This window comes from Lissotriton vulgaris, chromosome 5 (assembly GCF_964263255.1).
Source record: "Lissotriton vulgaris chromosome 5, aLisVul1.2, whole genome shotgun sequence".
Taxonomy (NCBI): Eukaryota; Metazoa; Chordata; class Amphibia; order Caudata; family Salamandridae; genus Lissotriton; species Lissotriton vulgaris.
This window is the reverse complement of record NC_141693.1, coordinates 2,010,964,718-2,010,984,403: the sequence shown is the minus strand read 5'-3', so window position 1 is coordinate 2,010,984,403 and position 19,686 is coordinate 2,010,964,718. Positions and strand designations below refer to the sequence as shown.

General features: G+C 48.5%; 1 protein-coding gene across 1 annotated transcript in view; it reads left to right on the top strand.

Moving 5' to 3' along the window:
• HMCN2 (hemicentin 2) overlaps positions 1-19,686 on the top strand; it is a 563,480-nt gene that overhangs the window by 341,991 nt on the left and 201,803 nt on the right. Inside the window, exons 33-34 of the mRNA XM_086924818.1 lie at positions 613-721; positions 7,332-7,501. Coding sequence (XP_086780944.1) covers positions 613-721; positions 7,332-7,501 — 279 coding nt within the window. The remainder of the gene's footprint in view (positions 1-612; positions 722-7,331; positions 7,502-19,686) is intronic.

The following is a 19,686-nucleotide window of genomic DNA, read 5'->3' as shown; positions in this document are numbered from 1 at the left end:
AGATTCATGCTGCAAAACGAATAGTTTCTTACCTGTCGGTGTAGTTTTTCAGCTTGAAGACTTTCTGGATTCACTAGCGAACCCACCCTCCTCCGCCAGAAGGATGAGACAGGATGAAAAAAAGATTAAAAGAGGAAGAATGACTTTACAAGGTTAAATGAGACAAGAGTAACACAAGACATGCAAAAAGAATCCGAAGATGGCGACCAAAGGTGGGAGCTTTCCACCTCACATAGGACACCAAATGGTGGTATGTCGACGTGCACCTGGGCCACGAAAAGAAAAAAAACAGAAAGAGAAGAAATACTACAAATCCGGACCCAACCACTAGATGGCGGAATAATGCACAGCATAGTGAATCCAGAAAGTCTTCAAGCTGCAAAACGACACCGACAGGTAAGAAACTATACGTTATGATTAATGGTCATTGGATTGGTGAATGATTAGTATAGAGTCAGTGCTCAATCGGATGGCAGTATTGAGTGATGTGCTCATGAATGGAGACTGAGAGCAGATGGAGGGACAGTTTGACACTGCATTACTTCCTCACATTACACCTCTCTTGTATGTAAACCTTACCAAAGAACCTGTTTGTCTTTTCAAACACCACAGTTCCTCCTCGTGTGAGTATTGGAGGCGGCTCGCGACAAGTGACCCTGGCTGTGAATGAGCCCCTGGAGCTGACGTGCCACGTGACCGGCTTCCCTACACCCCGGGTCTGGTGAGTTAAGAGCTGGGAAGGGCATGGAGGGTCAGCTTACTCTGAGCCTCTAGAGCTGACGTGCCACGCGACTGGCTTCCCTTACCCCGGGTCTGGTGAGCTAAGAGCTGGCCTGGGCATGGAGGCTCAGCTGACTCACACATGGGTCTGCTTGTGAATAGGCAGAGGATGCCTTGGAGGTACAGATGGCATTGCCAGCCTCACCCATTGGTGTCCTACTAATATTGGGGGAAGGGAAGCAGAGCTTGGCATTTCCCTGAGTGGAGAAGGGTGGGTGAGGGAAAGCAGACTGAAGCATTCTAGCGCTTAACAAATATTAAAAGTCGTCTTTCAGGACAACAATCATTATTAACTTCCCCTGTGGGATATTTTAATCTATGGAGGAGGCAGGAGTCACGGCGTAAACATAAATATGGCCTCTCCTCGAATGGCGAGCAGTTACACACTCTCATTTGCACAAAAGCGTAAATAGTTTGATTCAATTAAGTGGAGTGAGGGTAATGTCTGAGGGTCAGCTGCCTGGCTTTAGAGTAGGCAATGGTACCCTAAATACAGTCTTGGCTTTACTGCCCTCCTGCGGATTAGCGTGGTGTTTCAGTCCTTAAGATGGAGCTGGACCCATGTTTATTTATTTATTTATTTATTCAAAGTTTTATATAGCGCGAACAGGATCCTTACAGATATCAGAGCGCTTCACAATGACAGGGGGGGCCAAAAGGAGTAAACAGAGATAATGGGAACAATATAATAATCAGTGACATGGTAATAACATGGATAATAAAAACAAACATAAAACCAATCCATATATGAGCAGGTAAATAACATGGTAACATGGTAATAACATGATAATAACATGGTAATAACATGGTAAGTAACATGGTAATAACATGGATGATAAAAACAAACATAAAACCAATCCATATATGATAAGGTAAGGGAGTAGTATAGAGCAGCACAGGTCATTGGTCCGACTACACTGGCGTACAGGTGGATCAGTAAACCAACGTGTATCATATCTTGGTCGGTAGTAAGAGAGTAGCGTAATAGTGCCCCCAACAAGTCAAGTATAGTGCCAGGGGAAAGGCAGAGCAGCGGTACAAGCAATGCAGAGTCTCTGACCCAACATCTGTAGCGATCAGGAGATGTTGGCCAGAAGCATTGTTTTCACCTCTTTCTTGAAGAGTGCAGTGGAGGTGATTAGCCTTGTTTCAGGAGGGAGCGCATTCCAGATCCTGGGTGCCATTCCAGAGAAGGAGCGTTTGTAAGTTTTCGCTTTCCGAAATCTACGAGGTTTCAAGAGTAGATTTTTAGTACTCCTATTGGATCTCGAACCTCCTGATATAGACAGCTTTTGAGCGAGGTAGTTGGGTGCCTTGTGGTGCACGGCCGCGTGTGTCATAGTTGCAATTTTTAGCTGTATTCTGGCTTCAAAAGGCAGCCATTTTAGAGACTTTAGGTCTGGGGATATGTGCGAGTGCTTTCTAGAGCCAGTAATGAGTCTCGCGGCAGCGTTCAGGGAGGCTCTTAAGGGTGCTGTTGTGGATAGTGGGAGACCGCTGAGGGTCGCAATTCCGTAGTCTATTCGAGGGATGACTAGAGCTTGTACAGCAGTTTGGAAGTCTTTGGCCGGGAGGAAGGGCTTAATTTTCCTCAGCGTGTTAATTTGGAAATTAGCTGCTTTTGTGGCTTTGCTGACGTGCTGCTGCATGTCGAGCTTGGCATCGAGTGTGATGCCTAGGGATTTCGCCGAGTCCACGATGGTAGGTTGGACATTGAGTGCTGTTAGGTTGTTGAGCCAGGTTTGGGTGGTGGAGATTTTCGCCGGAGGTGAGATGAGTAGGAACTCAGTTTTTAGAGCATTCAGTTTGAGGTGATTATTGGCCAGCCAGGATTGGGTGTTAATAAGCGTGGAATTCAGCTGTTTGATATCTTCCGGGGACTGTAACTTTAGGTAGAGTTGTGTGTCATCAGCGTACATATGGAATTGAACATTGGATGCTTGAAGCAAGGTGGCGAGGGGTTCCATAACGAGGTTGAACAGTGTAGGAGAGAGGGTGGATCCTTGTGGAACCCCTAGATCTGCAGGCACAGGTGTAGATAGTACATTGTCAATCTTGAACCTCTGAGACCGGTTGTGAAGGAAAGACGAAAACCATTTGAGAACAGTTCCCGATAGCCCCATCCTAGTACTTAGTAGCCCCAACAAGTTCTCATGTTTGACCGTGTCAAATGCTGACGAGAGATCAAGAAGGATGAGGAGGCAGGACTCATTACGATCCAGAATTTGGAGGGCGTCATCAATTATGTGTGTCATAGCTGTTTCCGTGCTATGTTTCGCTCTGAAACCTGATTGATGAGGGTTGAGGAGGTCAAAATGGTCAATGTGTTTTGTTAGTTGGAGTTGGACACATTTCTCCAACAGTTTGGCCAGGGTGGGGATATTGGTGATGGGCCGATAATTGTTTAGGTCAGACGGATCAGCTGTAGGTTTCTTGAGTATAGGCGTGACTTGCCCCACCTTAAGGGAGTCTGGAATGTGTCCTTGTTGCAAAGAGCTGTTAATGATCTTGGTCCAGAGAGGGAGGAGCAAGGGGATAAAGTCTTTTACAGCATTAGCAGGTAGAGGGTCTGTGAGGTGATTAGAGGGCTTCAGAGTGCAGAGCAGTTTGTGTATAGCTTCTTCCGAGTAGGTGTCGAAGTACTGCCAGGATGCATTGTTTTTAGGTTGAGTGTCAGCCATTCTGGTGTAGTTGGAGTATCGATTTACATCCATGATGAGGTCATTTCTTATGTTGTCAGTCTTATGTTTAAAGAAAGCAGAGAAGGCTTCACAGTGTGGAGTGTCATTTGTTGTGTTATTTGATTGTGTGGGTTGTGCCTTTGTTTGGGTCTTAATTAGCTCGAACAGTTTTCTTGGCCTATTCTTCGCTTGGTCCAACTGGCGGCTGAAGAAGTCCGACTTTGTGCGCTTTATTTTCCTAAAGTAGGCATTTCTCTTGTTCTTGAGCTTTTTGAGATGCAGTGCTGAAGGGTCCGATCTCCAGGTGCGCTCTGCCATTCGCATATTACGCCTTTCGTCATTGAGACTGTCATCATACCAGGGGTTAGAGATTTTGGTGGAGACTCTCTTCAGTTGCAGAGGGGCGACTTCATTGACTATTGTATTCATAGAGTCAAGGTAGTGGTCAGTCAGTGATTGAACATCTGAGGCCCCTGAAGGGGGAAGGAGGAGGTTGCCGATGTGGGGAGGTATGGTGGAGGGGTTAAGATTCTTCAAATCCCTTTTCCATGTTTTGGATTTGATTGGTTGAATAGGGTTAGGTTTAACTTTTTCGTTGATAAAGAAGGTGATAATGTGGTGATCTGACCAATCGCAGGGTAGAATCGCTTCCAATTGAATAGCGTTCTCTTTGGCAATGATGAGATCGAGTATCGCTCCTTTGTCGTGTGTTGGTTTATCACATAATTGGGTGAGGTCAAGCGCATTGAGGAAAGTTTTTAGACTATTCACTGAAGTGTCTTTCTGATCGTTCCAGCGGAGATTGAAGTCACCCAGATAGACTTGAGTGGTCTGCCGACCGGCGTTGGAAGTGATCAGGTCCATGACTTGTTGGGAGAATATGAGATTGTCACCAGGCGGGTGATAAATGAGATGTAGAGTACATACTTGTTTGCCCTCACTGATGATGTCTAGGCAGAGGAGTTCACAGGAGGAGAGGGAAGGTGAGGTGACTTGAGTAACGGAGAGGTTGCTCTTAACAATGCATGCAATTCCCCCGCCCGTCTTGCCAGGAGACCTGTCCAGCCTAATGATGTGGTAATTGGGGGGGACTAGTATGTCCATAATCGGGGTAGAGGCTTCAGTGAGCCACGTTTCCGTTAGAAAGGCTAGGTCTAGCTCCCTATTTGTGACAAGATCCGCGATGTCGGAGGAGTGTCTCTGGGCCGATCTGCAGTTTAGTAGGATGCATTTGAGTTTGGGAGAGAGAAGGGTGGTCGAGCTTTCTAGTGTGAGGGGAACTTTCCTGAGGTTGTTAGGGACGGAGCCTCTGTTGTTGAGTGTTGGGAGCCTCAGAGCGTTTGTGGGAATTGTGGGTATGGGGATGTGCGAATTGGGAGAACCTTTTACCGGACCTGGGCCATAAGAGCGTAGGAGAGAGCAAAGGTCGAGGTCCGACAAGGGGCTGAGAACACGACGGGGGCGGTGGGAGTTATTGCGAACGGGGATAGTGGACCATTGCTGGTGTCGTCGGGGGCGAGTGTATGTAGGAAGGGTGCGTCGTTTGTAAGGTAATGGGATGGTGGGAGGTTGACTGGGCTGTGAGGAGAGAAGGTCTTTGATTGCGTGGATGTCTTTTTTGATTAGTAAAATTTCCTCCTTGACTTGTTGGAGTGTGGATAAGGTCAAGTCAGGAGGGTTGATGAGGTGTTCCGCGGTGCTAATGGGTGGGATGGTATTCAAGGTGTGGACGTGTTTGTGGGCGAGGGGTGTGAGTGGTGAAGGTGAGGCAGGCGAAGGGTGGCAAGCATAGATAGTGACTTCAGTGGGAGACGGTACAGGTGAGTAGAAGAGTGAGTGAAGATTAAAGACAGTGGGGGAGACAGAAGGGTAGTGAGGGCTAAGAATAGGAGGTGGGAGAGAGGGGGGTGATAGGGTAAGTGAGGAGGTATGTTCTGTATCTTGTGTTGGGAGGGGGATGACGTTATGAGTGGGAGTGGGGAGGGAGCGGGGAAAGGAGAGGTGTCTGCCATGGGGGGGATGGGGTGGTTGGGTGGATAAACTCCGAATGATGGTGTGTGCAGATGTAGGCGTGTTGTGGGTGGGAGTTGTTGTGTCGGGTGTGAGAGACACGTGGGTGGGAGAGGAGAGAGAGATGGGGAGAGAGAGGTGTCTGTCGAGGGGGAGATGGGAGGGGGTGGATAAACTTTGGGCGGTGGCTTGTTCAAATGGTGGAGTGTTGTGGGTGGGGGATGATCTGTCCGAGGGGAGAGGGATGGAGGGGGTGTGTGTGGGGATAAGAAGTGTCATGTTGGAGGGGCTACTAGTATGTGCGGTGGGGATGTTCGTGACTGTCCTTGGGGAGTGGCGTGCGTTAACAGCAGGTGGGCCATTTACTGGGGTACTGGTGGTAGAGGTGTAGTAGGTGGTGGCTACGAAGTCAGGGGGGATAGTGCTGGCGGACTTCTGGGTTCGGGTCCGTAGTTTGGAGAGGTGCTCTTTGAACTTGGGGAACAGGTTGTCTAGTAGTTCCAGGTTCTTGTCCGTGGCTTGGATCAGGACAATCCCGGTATTGTAGATTGTAATGGTAGACCTGCCAGGGAAGAGGTGGGAAGGTGTGATGGTGAGAGTTGAGCCATGGGCTGTTTTCTTGGTGATGGAGACTGTGAGTAGAGATAGGAAAGTTTTTCTCCATTGGGCTCTGCGTGAGGTGTGGAAGATGAAATCAGTATTCAGGGCTCCATTGCCCGATGAGAAGTAGGTGTCAGCAAAGGGTGTTTCCGGGTGCGCCCTCAGGAAGTTGTGTTTGAAACGTTTAGTGGCACTTTTGGAGAGAGGGGTGGAGGGGTATTTGATTCTAAAAGTGTGCTTGCCGTTGAGCTCCATTTTAGAAAGGCTGTGGTGTTAGGTGTCTGAACTAGGGCGATAGTACACGCTGTCAGCCGCTGGTTACAGGGCCAAGGAGGACATTAGTGAGTGGCTGGGCGCAGTTTGCCAGAGAGAGTTGGATGAGGTAGTAATAATCAGTGCAAAATCGTGACGTAGCTTACAATGAAAACCCAATAAGAAATAAGTAAATGCGGAAGCGGACAGCGAATGATGGGGATAAAGGTGAGATATGTGCAGCTTGCCGCATATAAAATACAGGCTAGAATAGAGCTAAACAACTAATGAGTTACTAGATCCCATAAATGTGCATATATATTGCAACAATAACAATATAACACTAGAATATACGATGGCAGTGTGAAAGCAATGCATACATTGTAGTTTACAGGTGAAAAGTAGCCCAGTAGATCACTTTACGAGGACTTCCCCACTGCTGCCCCCTACAGGTGGATACAATTGAATAATATAAGACGCTGTTCTTACCTTTTAACCCTACAGATGGGAGATAACAGGGCAGGTCCTAGCACAGAGGGCTCCCCGCTGACCGCCCTGATATAAGGCAAATTAAGTAAAGTTATCGATGAAACTTCGGAATTGTTGAGCTCTTTGTTGCATTGATATAGCCAAGAGGAATTCAGTGCAATCTTGTTTAAATGTTTAATTATACAGTTTGTTAACAATTTGTACATTGAACATATTCCTGAGAGGGATTTTGCAGTTTCTGTTCCCCTTACAGTGCTGGGGGTTCTCTGTGGTTGTGTAAATGTTTGGTAGTAAATGTTTTACACATACTGCTGGGCTCACTTGTATTCCATCTGCTTTGATGCCCTCTGTTGGTGGTTTGTCACACTGCAGACCCTTGCACACAGAGGTGAGCTCCGTGTTGGCATTGTACGCGTCTCTTATATTGCACAACTATACACAGAGCCCTCGTCCCCTCTGACTGTGTTTGTGGCAAATTTGATTCCCCCCTTCAACCTCTTCCTTGTCTCTTCCCCAAAGGTGGCTTAAAGATGGACACCTCTTCCAAGAGCAGGACATGGTGGACGTCTCTGGAGACAGCTCTGTCCTTCTGGTACCACTGGTGCAGCTGAGCCACGCGGGGCGCTACGCGTGCAAGGCCGAGAGTGAAGCCGGGGAAGACGCTGCAGAGGTGGATCTACTTGTACAAGGTAAAAAGCTGATCTGTCGGCGGAGATCCTAACGCGAGAACCAGGGATCTAGAGTAGGAGAATGTGTTGTGGTGATAAGTTCTCTCGTACCCTTAGAAAATGTTATCCTGGTGATCTAAACATTCAAGATATGATCTTGAGTACTTTATCCTTCAGTTTTTGACTTCCTGTTTAGACACATCTGACACTTACAGTCTAACTAACCCTTGTCAATCAGTAACTCACCCCAGACAAAAGGCACCCCTTTTGTGAGAGTCCAAGCAGGACATGTGCGTCCGCAAGGATGGAAACCGTACCAGGAACCTCTCAGGCTTCCGAACTTCCCTCTGGACTTTAAAGACTTTGCCATGGTTAGGTGTCCCCCTGACTTCACAGGGGGTTGAAGTTTACAACCAGTCTTCTTTTAGTACCAATTAGCCTAATAAGGTGACGTCAAAGAGGACAAATTTAATGTATTTATAATGCCCAAAACAGCCACTCCGTAACCTACTTAAGGGCAGCATAGGTGACTTAGCACCTATTTATATATTTATTTTGAGTGAGGCATTCCTGCTTTAAGTACCACTCCATGACTATTTAATATCTTCAGAAACTCCCGGCCATACTATTGGCTCGAATGACACATGCCAGTATCCTATTGGCTTACAATATATAGAAACTAACTTCGATCCATCTCATATAGAATCCATATGGATCCTCTTGTGTATAACAGTTTGAGAGCAGTGCGGAAAGATAAGGCGGTGCAAAAACATTGTATAAAGAATATAGACGTTACAACGCAAACAATTACAATGCATGCTTTTACAACATGGTTTTAACATTGCAACTACCATTACATCGCAAGATTTTACAATGCATCCCATTACAACGCATTTTTAGAAACTACTATTACAACACATTCCATTACAACGCATACCATTACAATGCACACCATTACAACGCATAATACTTTTAGGGCAATAGTATGATAAGTATTGGATAACGTAGGAGTAAAAATTACTCTTCCCACTCCAGTGAGTGCAACAGTAGGGAAAGTGTTGGATAATATAGGGGTAAAAATTACTATTCCCACCCACCCCAAAATCCATACCCACCCTAAAACTAAAAAATCTCCATTACTTATCTTATTATGTGTTGCAATGACATGCGTTGTAGTGACATGTGTTGTAACAGCGTGCGTTATAATGGCATGGGATGTAAAGGCAGGTCCGTTGTAACAGTTGGGTTGTAAAAGCAGGGCGATGCAATGCTGCATTGTAATGGATGTTTCCCATCTTTAAATGTTCATTGAGTTTAGAGAACTTTGCTGAAACGTTCCTGGTCCAGCGATGGAGCGATCGTTATCATCAGGGATGTGGGCATCCTGTAGGTTGACTGGCATTCAGCAGTCCATCTCCTCAAAGAGCCTCTGACCTGGGTCTATACAACTTTACAAATATATGCCTCGCAGCAAAAATAATTTCACCTTCAATTCATGGTGCGGAATTAATGAAAATGATTATAATTACTGCGTTCTTTGGCTTTTTCATCTCATAGCCCCACACAACTTGGTTACTGTTAGAACTGGCTATTTCTGGTTGGCTAAGGTTGACGCCAAAGCTAGGCAGAAACCACCATTCTAGTCAGGGCAAGGGAGTCACACGCCAAGATAACCCCTGCTCACCCCCTTGGTAGCTTGGCACGAGCAGACAGGCCTACCCTGGAGGCAATTTGTAAAGCATTTGCGCACGCACACAACAGCAACAACATCCTAGGCACACCACAAAAGGAACTCCACACAAGGTTATATAAAAATAACTTCTGCATTGTCAAAACACATCAAATAGTAATCACACAATATACATTGTGCCAATTGTTGTGATTGTTGTGAGTGTCTGAGGCCCTCCTGAGGCGGAAGCCGGGAGGCTGTGTTACTTTGTGCTGCATTGACTGATTTTACTTGCTTTTAAAACTTAAAATAACTGCAAAAATCAGCGATTTTCCGACTTATTCGTAACACTACCTAATTTAGCTTGATCTAAGAAGCTTGATTCGCTGACTCCGTTTCCCCTCTTTCCCGCTGCCCTGGGCCACTCCCAGCCGAGTATTGACGCTGTGGAGTTGGTCCCGGGCACTGAATTGCGGCGGCCATCTTGTGTGTGGGTGGGTTTCAGCACGCTCTAGTTGTGCATAAAAGGGGTCCCTATTGGCCAGGCGCTCGATTGTTGTGAGTGTCTGAGTCCCTCCTGAGGCGGAAGCCGGGAGGCTGTGTTACTTTGTGCTGCATTGACTGATTTTACTTGCTTTTAAAACTTAAAATAACTGCAAAAATTGGCGATTTTCTGACTTATTCGTTACACTACCTAAATTAGCTTGATCTAAGAAGCTTGATTCACTGACTCCGTTTACCCTCTTTCCCGCTGCCCTGGGCCACTCCCAGCCGAGTATTGACGCTGTGGAGTTGGTCCCGGGCACTGAATTGTAGCGGCCATCTTGTGTGTGGGTGGGTTTCAGCGCGCTCTAGTTGCGTATAAAAGGAGATGTCCACCCCTCCGCGCAGCGGACGCGCACTGCGGGCGCACCTGAACCGCGCCGGAGTCATGCCAGAGTCCTGCCCGTCTGCGCCCGTCCGCGGCCGACCGGGCCCAGGGGCCAGGGCATCTGTTACTTATTCTCCTTCTGCCCTGAGAAATTTACAATCCACACACTGCACCTTATCCCCTGCCTGTCTGGATCGCATCTCGTTACTGGGCATCGCACGTTCAGCCTTCCCCCCTCACCCCATCACCCATCCTCTAGCATTCTCGGATAATAAAGATTCGTGCATACGTGTTTTATACTTGAACACACGTTCCTTCGTAAAACATCATGTTGATCTTTTCATCTTACTCACCGAGGAATGCCTTGATATTCTCCTAATCACTGAAACGTGGCTAACTGATGACTCCCTCCCCGATATTCTGGCAGCACTACCCCCTGATTACTATATGCTTAACATCAATCGTACCCCTGTCCGTGCTGGTGGGAGGGGTGGCAGCTGTCATACGGAAGGAGCTTAAATTTATTTCTACATCTTCCCTCACCCTTATTGATGTAGATAACCTTATCATCAGTCTCGAAACAGGAGAGGGAGCTCTCACTCTCATTGTCCTCTATCGTCCCCCATCCTCCATGCCTCTGTTCCCTGCCACCTTTAGCGAACAATTAGCCAATCTGATCACCTCATCTGCCCGACTCGCTATCTTTGGCGATTTTAACTATTGGTAAAACGATAGCGATGCCGGCCCCCACGCTGCAGAGCTGTTCGAAGTCCTCTCTAATTTCAACATGAGTCAACTCGTCTCCCCCCCCCACTCACATTAGGGGCCACATATTAGATCACATCTGGACCTATAACCTCACGCTCTCCTGTCCTGTGGTCACCCCCTGTGTTTGGTCGGACCATCACTTAATCGACACAGCGATCACAGTCAGGGGACGTGTCAAAGCTCCTACCGTAGCAGGTAGGGTCGCTCGCAAATGGGGTACCCTCGATTCGCAGGGCTTTCTGTCTTCCTTGGCTGACACTCAACCTCCATTGCACAGTAACGCGACTGTCCAGGTTTTGGAAGACGACTTCTCCAGCTGGATCCAGCTCTCCAAACTCCAAAGTGTTTTACACACTGCCGCCCGCCTTGTCCTAAAATTACCTCGTAAATCCTCAATCTCCGCAGCCCTAAAGACCTTACATTGGCTTCCCCTGCACAAGAGAATACTCTTCAAGATTCTCACTGTTGCCTTTCGAGCCTTTAACAAAACAGGTCCCATCTATCTCACCAGACGCTTCCCTCACTACAACCCGAGTCGTTCCCTTCGATCGTCCCAAGAAAATTTCATGACCTCCACCAAGTTCAACCTGAAGTCTAAAGGCGGAAAAACCCTTAGCACCCTGGCTATTAAAGCCTGGAACAGCATGCCCAGACACCTAAGACTTCAGACACTTGAGAAGCCTTTTAGAAAACGTCTCAAAACATGGATTTTCAATCTTCCCGACGATTGGACCAAAGCTTCCATCTAGCCTCCCCCCTACCACTCTGCGACCTGGATTCAAGGACTTTCAGCGCCATGATGCTCCTTCCGGAGCGAACGCTGCGCTCTATAAATACCCCTCCAAATATCCAAATATCCAAATATCACAAAGGCCAGTGATCTCCACGCCCCTCTCTCCAGATTTCCCCGTTCTCGCCATAGCAAATCTCACAGGTGGTTTAATACCTCCCTGAAATCCCAGCAGCTTAAACTGCGTGAGATGGAACGCAGGTGGAAACGTTTCAACTCACCGCTCGACAGAGAAGCATACGTAGGGGCACGCAAAATATACAAACGCGCAATCACAGCAGCGAAATCTTCATACTTCTCCGAAAGAATCTCCGCTGCCCCCAACAAGTCTAAGGAAATATTCAGAATCATGGGCGAGCTGACGTCTGATGCCAGAACCCTCCCTTCCCAGGTCCCCACTGAACAATCTTGTGATGCTTTAAACAGCTTTTTTACTGAAAAGATCATTAAGATCAAGATCACTCTCCCCCCTGCCCCTTCTGCCGCCTCACCTGCCCCCTCCCTTGGAAACCCATGTTCACTATCACACTTTCCCCTCCTTGACTCTCCCTCCCTTTCCAAACTTGCCTCTCAAGTCAAATCCGGCTCCCCAAACGACTGCTGTCCTCCCTCCGTCTTCAGGGATATCTGCCTGGCTCTGCCGAACTGCATCCTGCCAATTTTAAACACCTCTCTTGAGTCCGGCACAATACCTAACTCCTTTAAGGAGGCTGCCTTGGTACCATTGTTGAAAAAACCTGGAGCTGATCCGGAGGACCTTGCCAACTATCGGCCTATTTCTCTCCTGCCTTATCTTTCCAAAATCTTGGAAGCACATGTCACCAGTTGCCTCTCTCAGTTCGTCGAGTGCTCCGGCTACCTTGAACCCAATCAAGCCGGTTTTAGACCTGCCCACTCTACCGAGGCTGTGATCTTAGCGGTCATGGACTCTCTCAGGAGCAATGCCGATAAAGGGTCTCCTCAGGCTCTGGTCCTATTAGATCTGTCGGCAGCGTTCGACACGGTGGACCATAACATCCTTCTCCACCGTGTCGAGCAAGCCGGCATCCGGGACCTGGCCCTGGCCTGGATCAAATCTTTCTTGACAGGTAGAACCCAGGCTGTTCACCTGGGTCCTTTCACGGCTACCAGGGAACCATCCTTCTGTGGAGTGCCTCAGGGTTCCTCTCTGTCTCCCCTGCTTTTCAATCTTTATCTTCGCCCGCTCATCCATTCTTTGAAGAGCTGGGACATTACCGTCTTCAATTACGCAGACGACCTGCAAATCATCTTCCCTCTTAATACCCCTAACGCAGCTCTGGATTGTCAGGCGGTCATGCTACATATCCAGCAATGGATGAACCTCAATCAGCTCAAGCTGAACCCAGGGAAGCCTGAGCTAATTCTTCCGGGCAACAGTTCCACCTACTGGGGCCCACAGTTCTGGCCTGCAGAGCTGGGATCCCCGGCCACCCCGGCTAAGTCAGCAAAGAGCCTGGGGATCATCATAGATACAGAGCTCTCCCTCAAGCCTCAGGTGGGTGCAGTCATATCATCCTGCATGTTTCAGCTTCGGAGAATTAGGTAAGTTTCCTACCTCCTCTCGCCTGAGGCCCTGATACAAGTCCTGATTGCCCTAGTGCTCTCCCGCCTGGATTTTTCCAACTCCTTGTATCATGGCCTACCGAAATATCTTCTTCATAGGCTGCAAGTTGTGCAGAACCAGGCAGCCAGACTGGCCCACAAAATCCCGAAGTGGCAGTCCGCAAAACCACTGGTTGCCGGTTGAACAGAGAGCCGCATTCAAGATCGGCTGCCTGACTTACAAAGCGGTGACTGGTACTTATCCCGCTTTCCTCAGATCCCTTGTGACTCCTTACCGTCCGGCACGTAACCTACGGTCCTCTCATCGTCAACTCTTGTCTGTCCTTCCAATCAAACTTAAAAAATACGGTGGCTGCAGATTTGCTCATCTGGCTCCCAAACTATGGAACCAGTTACTGTTACTGCTTAAATCTTCCAATTCCCTGCTGGAATTCAGAAAACTCCTGAAAACCAATCTCTTTACACAGTCTGACTAGCTCCCCTCTTCTACATCCCTCAGCACCACTCAGCGCCAGGAAACTTACGGTGACAGAGCGCTTTATAAAATTCCCTTAAGATAAGATAAGATAAGAATTGGCACGGGCAATATTCACAAGGGATTATTTACACCAGGACAGGGCCACGTGGGCCACAGTCAGAATCAGCACTTAGTAGAAATAGCACTTCTAGAACATAGAATATAGGATATAAAATCACTGTAGTACAAATTAGCAAATATAGCACACAACCAGTAACCACTGGTAACAGGTAAGTACCACCTACTCAACCCTAACCACCTTAGGAGAATGTCACGCAGGGAACCAGGACCTCACTAGGACCACCTGTTCTAGAAAGAACAACCACCTAAGTATCACAATACAATTAGGGGTATCAGCAAGAACACATTACACATGATGCATCACAACATTCAGAGGTGTAGGGAAGGAAGAACACATGATGCATAAAACATACATTCAGCGGTGTAGAACAAGGAAGACACATGATGCCTAAAAACATTCAGAGGTGCCAGAACACAACTCAGTAGCGCAAAAACACACGATGCCTAAAAACATTCAGAGGTGTAAGATCAAGGTGCGTAATCATATTAAATGCATTACATTTCCTAGCACCACATCACATTGCGCAAAACTCACATTAGGCAATTACCATCATAAACATAGCAGGTAACCACATTGCGCAAAATCACCTTAGGGCCTTGCGCCCTATTCACCTATAAGCCCCCCAGGCCAACTGGCCATTCAATAAAGGGACTAAAGAGCCCTGTGTCCAGAATGTCAGGTCGCGCTGCCATGCAGCGCCAGTCAGGGGTGCGCCACTGGCGCAAAACCTAAACGTTGCAACTACCCACTAATTGCTGGGCGGCTGAGGACAATCCCAAGCGCCTAAACAGTGCAGCTGCCCACTAATTGCTGGGCAGCTGGGAAGTAACAAAACTGCAGCATGGTCTCTCAGTAGCACTTCAAATAAATTGCGCCACATGTTGGAGCCACACAGGCTCTGGTATCAACTAGGCCCCGTTGGAGCCACCAAGGCTCTCAAGAAAAACATGCGCAGGCTAGAGCCACACGGGGCTCTGTAAATAAATTGTCCCCAAGCATTGGATTTCCCCCTCTGGGGACTCGTGATCAAGAAAATGCCCCCTGAGCCCCTCTGGGCTCTAAACATATCGTCACTGGTGGGGCGGCACACTACCATCTGGGGCCGCCCTAAAGGCACAATCCCCCGGGCCTTTGTTAGGGCCTACGGGCTCTAAGATACATCAATACGAAGATGGAGGAGCTGCCACGGGGCCGCTCGAAGGCTGCCTCCTACCCCCTTGCAACCACTTAGACCAGCCCATGTCCCTCACGAGCTCCACTCACCGGAGTTTTCCTGGGGGAGGGGAGGGCTGCTAGGTCTCTTCCTTGCAGGCGAAGGCGGGGCTCCCCTGGACTCCCGGGAGCCTCGCACCCCCCAAAGACGACCTCAGCTTTGCTGCACCCGGGTTTTTCACGGCGGCGGGGGCGGGCACCGGCAATGTGCCCCGCGCCCCCCCGCTACTGCTCAGCTCCTTCTCATCTCCTGCGGGGCTCCCTCAGCACAGGGGAGCCCCGCTACAGGCCGCAACACCCCGGGCACATCTCTGGTCTCCCTCCATCGCATGGGAGACCCGCAACGTAGCCAGGGCTTCTCCCGGGCAAGGTAAGGGGAAGTTCCTTCAGTCAGGCCCGCCCACGTCACCACAGAATCTGCCTGGCTTCCTGTCTCGCAGGGCCGCCAATAGCAGCGCGGCCCTGGGCAGGGAGGCAGGCACAGTGCCCCCTCACACGATCTCTGGGCTGGCGGCGGTGATTCCACTCGAGGGCACAACATGAGGGGTGGGCACTCTCGATAATAAAAATAAAAGCGCTACTAAGCGCTTGGGGGCAAAATAAAGCGCTCTCAGCGTTATAAGTGAAATACAGCTCTCTCAAGCGCTATAGGGGCACAGGCAGCACATGAAGTGCTCCCAAGCGCTAGAAGCATAAATAAAGCACTCCCAAGCGCTGTGGCATCAGGCAGACCCCCAAGAAGCGCTCCCAGCGCTAGGGCAACAAAGGTCCAGCAAAAAGTCCTTCATGGGTCCAGTACAAGTCCATCAGGTATCCAGGGGCTGGGCAGGGCCCAGGGAGGCAAGCCTTCTCCTGGGCCCAAGCAGCAGCACGCCGCTGGCAGGATTCAAGTTGGGAATAAGAACATTTTGTAAGGGGACACAGCCCCTTTTTATACAGAGAAATCCTTTGTCTAGCAGGGTGCAGGCAGTGTGAGAACCAGCCACAACTGGTTATAGGGAACTTCTTTCACAGGCCAGGCTAGGGACATCAGATGCACCACAGGGGGTGGAGCCAGCATTGTGTGGGGAAAACCCAGCCCCATTCACTCCCAGGTGCTATCTCCTCCCACCCCTCTAGTGGCAGATGCAGTCATTCAACCAAGGGCTGACTCAGACAATCTCCTGGGGGCTCCCCAGCCCCTGTCACCCTCAAACCAGACAGTCAATCCACAAGCAGAACCAGGCACCCTCCTGGAGCCAGGCACCAGCCAATCACACGCCAGGCACAAATTACACAAATATGCCAACTTCTAGAAGTGGCACTTCTACACTAGACAGAATCATGCCGTATATATCATTGCGCAGCATTCAATCTCACGAGTTCGTACATACCAAACTCGACCCTGCACTCCCCACACATCAGGAACTACCATGGTCATACATATTCCCCATGCATTCCTACGGGAGGGCAGGTCCCTCACCACACATACACAGAGAGCTCACGCACTTTACACTGTAGCACAGTGAAAAAGTGCGCAGAGGCCTAAAATCACCAACACTAGGTCACAAAAACAGGCTAGGAAAAAGCAAAAAGTTTCGGGGTGAACCTGCCAAAAAGGACCGAGTCCAACAGTTACCTTCTGCTCTGGGCAAACAAGTCAAGGTTCCCAATCCCACAAGAGGACAGTGTCAGTTCATGACACACAATTATCTTCACATCTGTGGATAGGAACATTGTATCTACTTCTCCTCTTTTCCAAACTCCTGGAAGAGCGAGGAAGACTCTGATGGCAACAGGCCTTGTGTTTTGTTATTTCCATTTTGGGACAGTGGCAAATATGCAGGGGCTGGCATGACAGGCACACACCCTTAAAGGGAGGCCATGTCATGGACCTTCGGACAGAGTTTGTTATGTGATCATCCAAGCCCATGCGTTCTTTCTTATATTATCGCCTCTCTGCAGTAAGGTGTAACAATTCATGTTCTCATATATACACAGTATTCGCGGTTCAGAGCGGGTCTTAACTGCTTTTCTATCACATTTGGGAAATAAGAACATTCTGCTTGGAGTGATTCATTTGGATTCGCATACCTGAGAGCGGCATCCTGTTTTGTTGTCTTATTTGAGTCACTCTTTAGACTTTAAACTTTGTTTGTGCATTGTTCGTTCTGAACACGTACATTTGCACTCCCCCCATGTGCAAATGTAAAGCCCTTCTCTTCTTTCCCATCATGCCTCCCCAGTATGGCACGAGGACTAGCCACATCATATTGGCCCATTGAGGCACAGGACCACCTCTCCCCGCCCCTCTGTTTCCCACTTAATCTGTCCTCCCAGGGCGTCCTACGCAGCCTTCGAGGTGACAGAGGAACATTTCAGATCACCATTGGCTTGGGTTCAGTGTCTGCTCTAGAATATGCCAGACCATTCCTCAGATCCTGGCCTCACGACCCTTAAAGTTCATGCTGGAGGAGAGTGAGGTTAATTCGGCCTTCTCCGCTTCTAGGTGATCCTACTTCTTGTATCATACACCAGGAAAGTAGAGAGGATTGATTCACAAAAGGATAAGAAGGGGTGAAGGATTAGAGAGGGAGAACCACACTCCTTTTCCAGCAGGATGGTTGGTAGAAGACCGTTGGGGCTCTCTGAAATAGCACCGTATCTTAGAGACGCAATATGACTCACTATAACTAGCCTCCAGGCAAACCCAGAAACTATTCTGGGAAATTAAGACAAGTCATGCTTCCCTCAACCAGAAAGCTGAATTGTAGACCCCAAAATCAAAAAGAGGAAATCTAAAGCCAAGTCAAAAACAGGATCTAGTTGACTAAGCCAAATCCCAGAGGAGAACCAGAGCAAAGTAAAAAAAACACAGTAGCAAAGTCAAACTACCAAGATCTGTCCAAAAACAAATAGAGGGATCAATAGAAAGAAGTTGGAGAAGGAAACCGAGGCAAGTGATTGAGGGGATAAAGGACAAAGGTGTGTGAGCAGAACTACTAGTGCGACTGTAACGTCAAGTGAGGGAGTCAAAGCAGTTGATGTTGCTAGATTCAGTCTTCAGCATCCACTAACCCTTCATGGAGCTCTGCCATTTCTGAGGTGGAAGTCAAGGCCCAGTCTTCAGGTGTCTATGTCAGCATATTTCAGACTATACATATATACTATTGTGGAGTGGTGTGGATCACTGGTTAGAGGCGGCAGACCCGAGAGCAGAGGACGGCCCGGGACCAGGGTTCAATTCCCGACGCGGCAGGGTCGTGGACCAGGGTCAGGGGACTCGATAATTCTCATCTCGGTGCCTACTCTAACCAGGGATCACACTCGGCAACTCTGGGCATTAACTTGCCTCATCTCCACAACGGCCCCCCACATACGCCGGGGATGCCTGGTTTCACCTTGGAGATACCCAGTAGGGACCATCTCACAGGGAAAGCCAGGACGGGTTCCCCAGCGGTCTACTGCGCAGAGATACTCCTTCGGGAGTCGATTCTAGCGCATTACAAACCCACAATTAATTAATTAATTAATACACTTGAAACTGTTATCCTCCATGACTCTAGTCTCCTTTGCCCCGCTCTCTATCGCCTCCGTATGGTACATTTCTTAACTCTCTTGAATCGTGTCTTGCCACAAAACTTGCTAGCTGTTTACAGTTATCCTAAAGATATTTGTTGTGAATCCACACTTGTGATCTTAATTTCACAGTGACTGGAAATTAGAAAGTCAGCCAAATGTTCTGCTTTTTAAAATGTTTACTGCACCTGATCTCTTGTCCTTTTTAGGTCGAGACATGCTGTATGTATTTTGTAGGCTTGCAGCCAACCCACTACTTTTCATTTGTTTGGTTTCAGTTATCTTTAAAAATCCTTGCTTCTAAGTGGTTATTTGGTCCTATTTGTCCCTCCTTTACGTTGTTTGTTTCCTTCCATGGAGCAGGCACCCGTTACTTGTAGCTTCCACTTTTCCACTTTCGTTTCTGTTTCAGGGACTTTTTTTCTAAATTGTGAACGATGACTTAACACAAGTGTTTGCGCATTTCCCTTGATCAGTACAGTGGCCGTGAAGCGAGCGATTGCACTTTGTCTGCTGCAGCAGCATTCTGGGTCCAGTGTCCATTCAATGAAGATTACGCAGCGATACTGTGACCACTCAGTCACCTCAAAGCTCCCAGGCACAATTACCAACTGTCGAGACGTACAGAGATTGATGCATGCTCTCATGGGGTGATACGCCACTCCTATCTAGCCCCTCTTCCCCAAGCATATGAGAAGAGGATGTTCGGCTCTCCCCAGGGTGAGGTCCATATGCATTGCACCACTCGGGCTCTCTGTGTTTCAGCCTGTTTATGCGCTGTGCTGGACGCTTAGTATTTCCGCCACGTTGAAGCTGCACCTGGAGGAGTGTCCTCCTGCACATACCATCGTCGCGCTCTCACACTGTCAGCGACTGAGTAGTGCGCATGTGGGAGAGAGCGGATGTGAGGGCGCATTGAAGTCTACCTCTAAAACGCAGATGCCCACCCTTCCATGGTTCATTTTTGTTCATATCGATTCGTCACCAAGCCTGAAGAACTGCATCAGTGTTTGTTTACAGAATATCTAGAGCAGGATACCAGTGCACTGAATGTGGCTACGATGCAGATGAGTTCTTTCTGTTCTTTTGAGCTACCCCTGTGTCAAGTGGGCTTCCCCTAGCAGCGGTTTCAATCTGTTTGGGGATCTCGTAGCA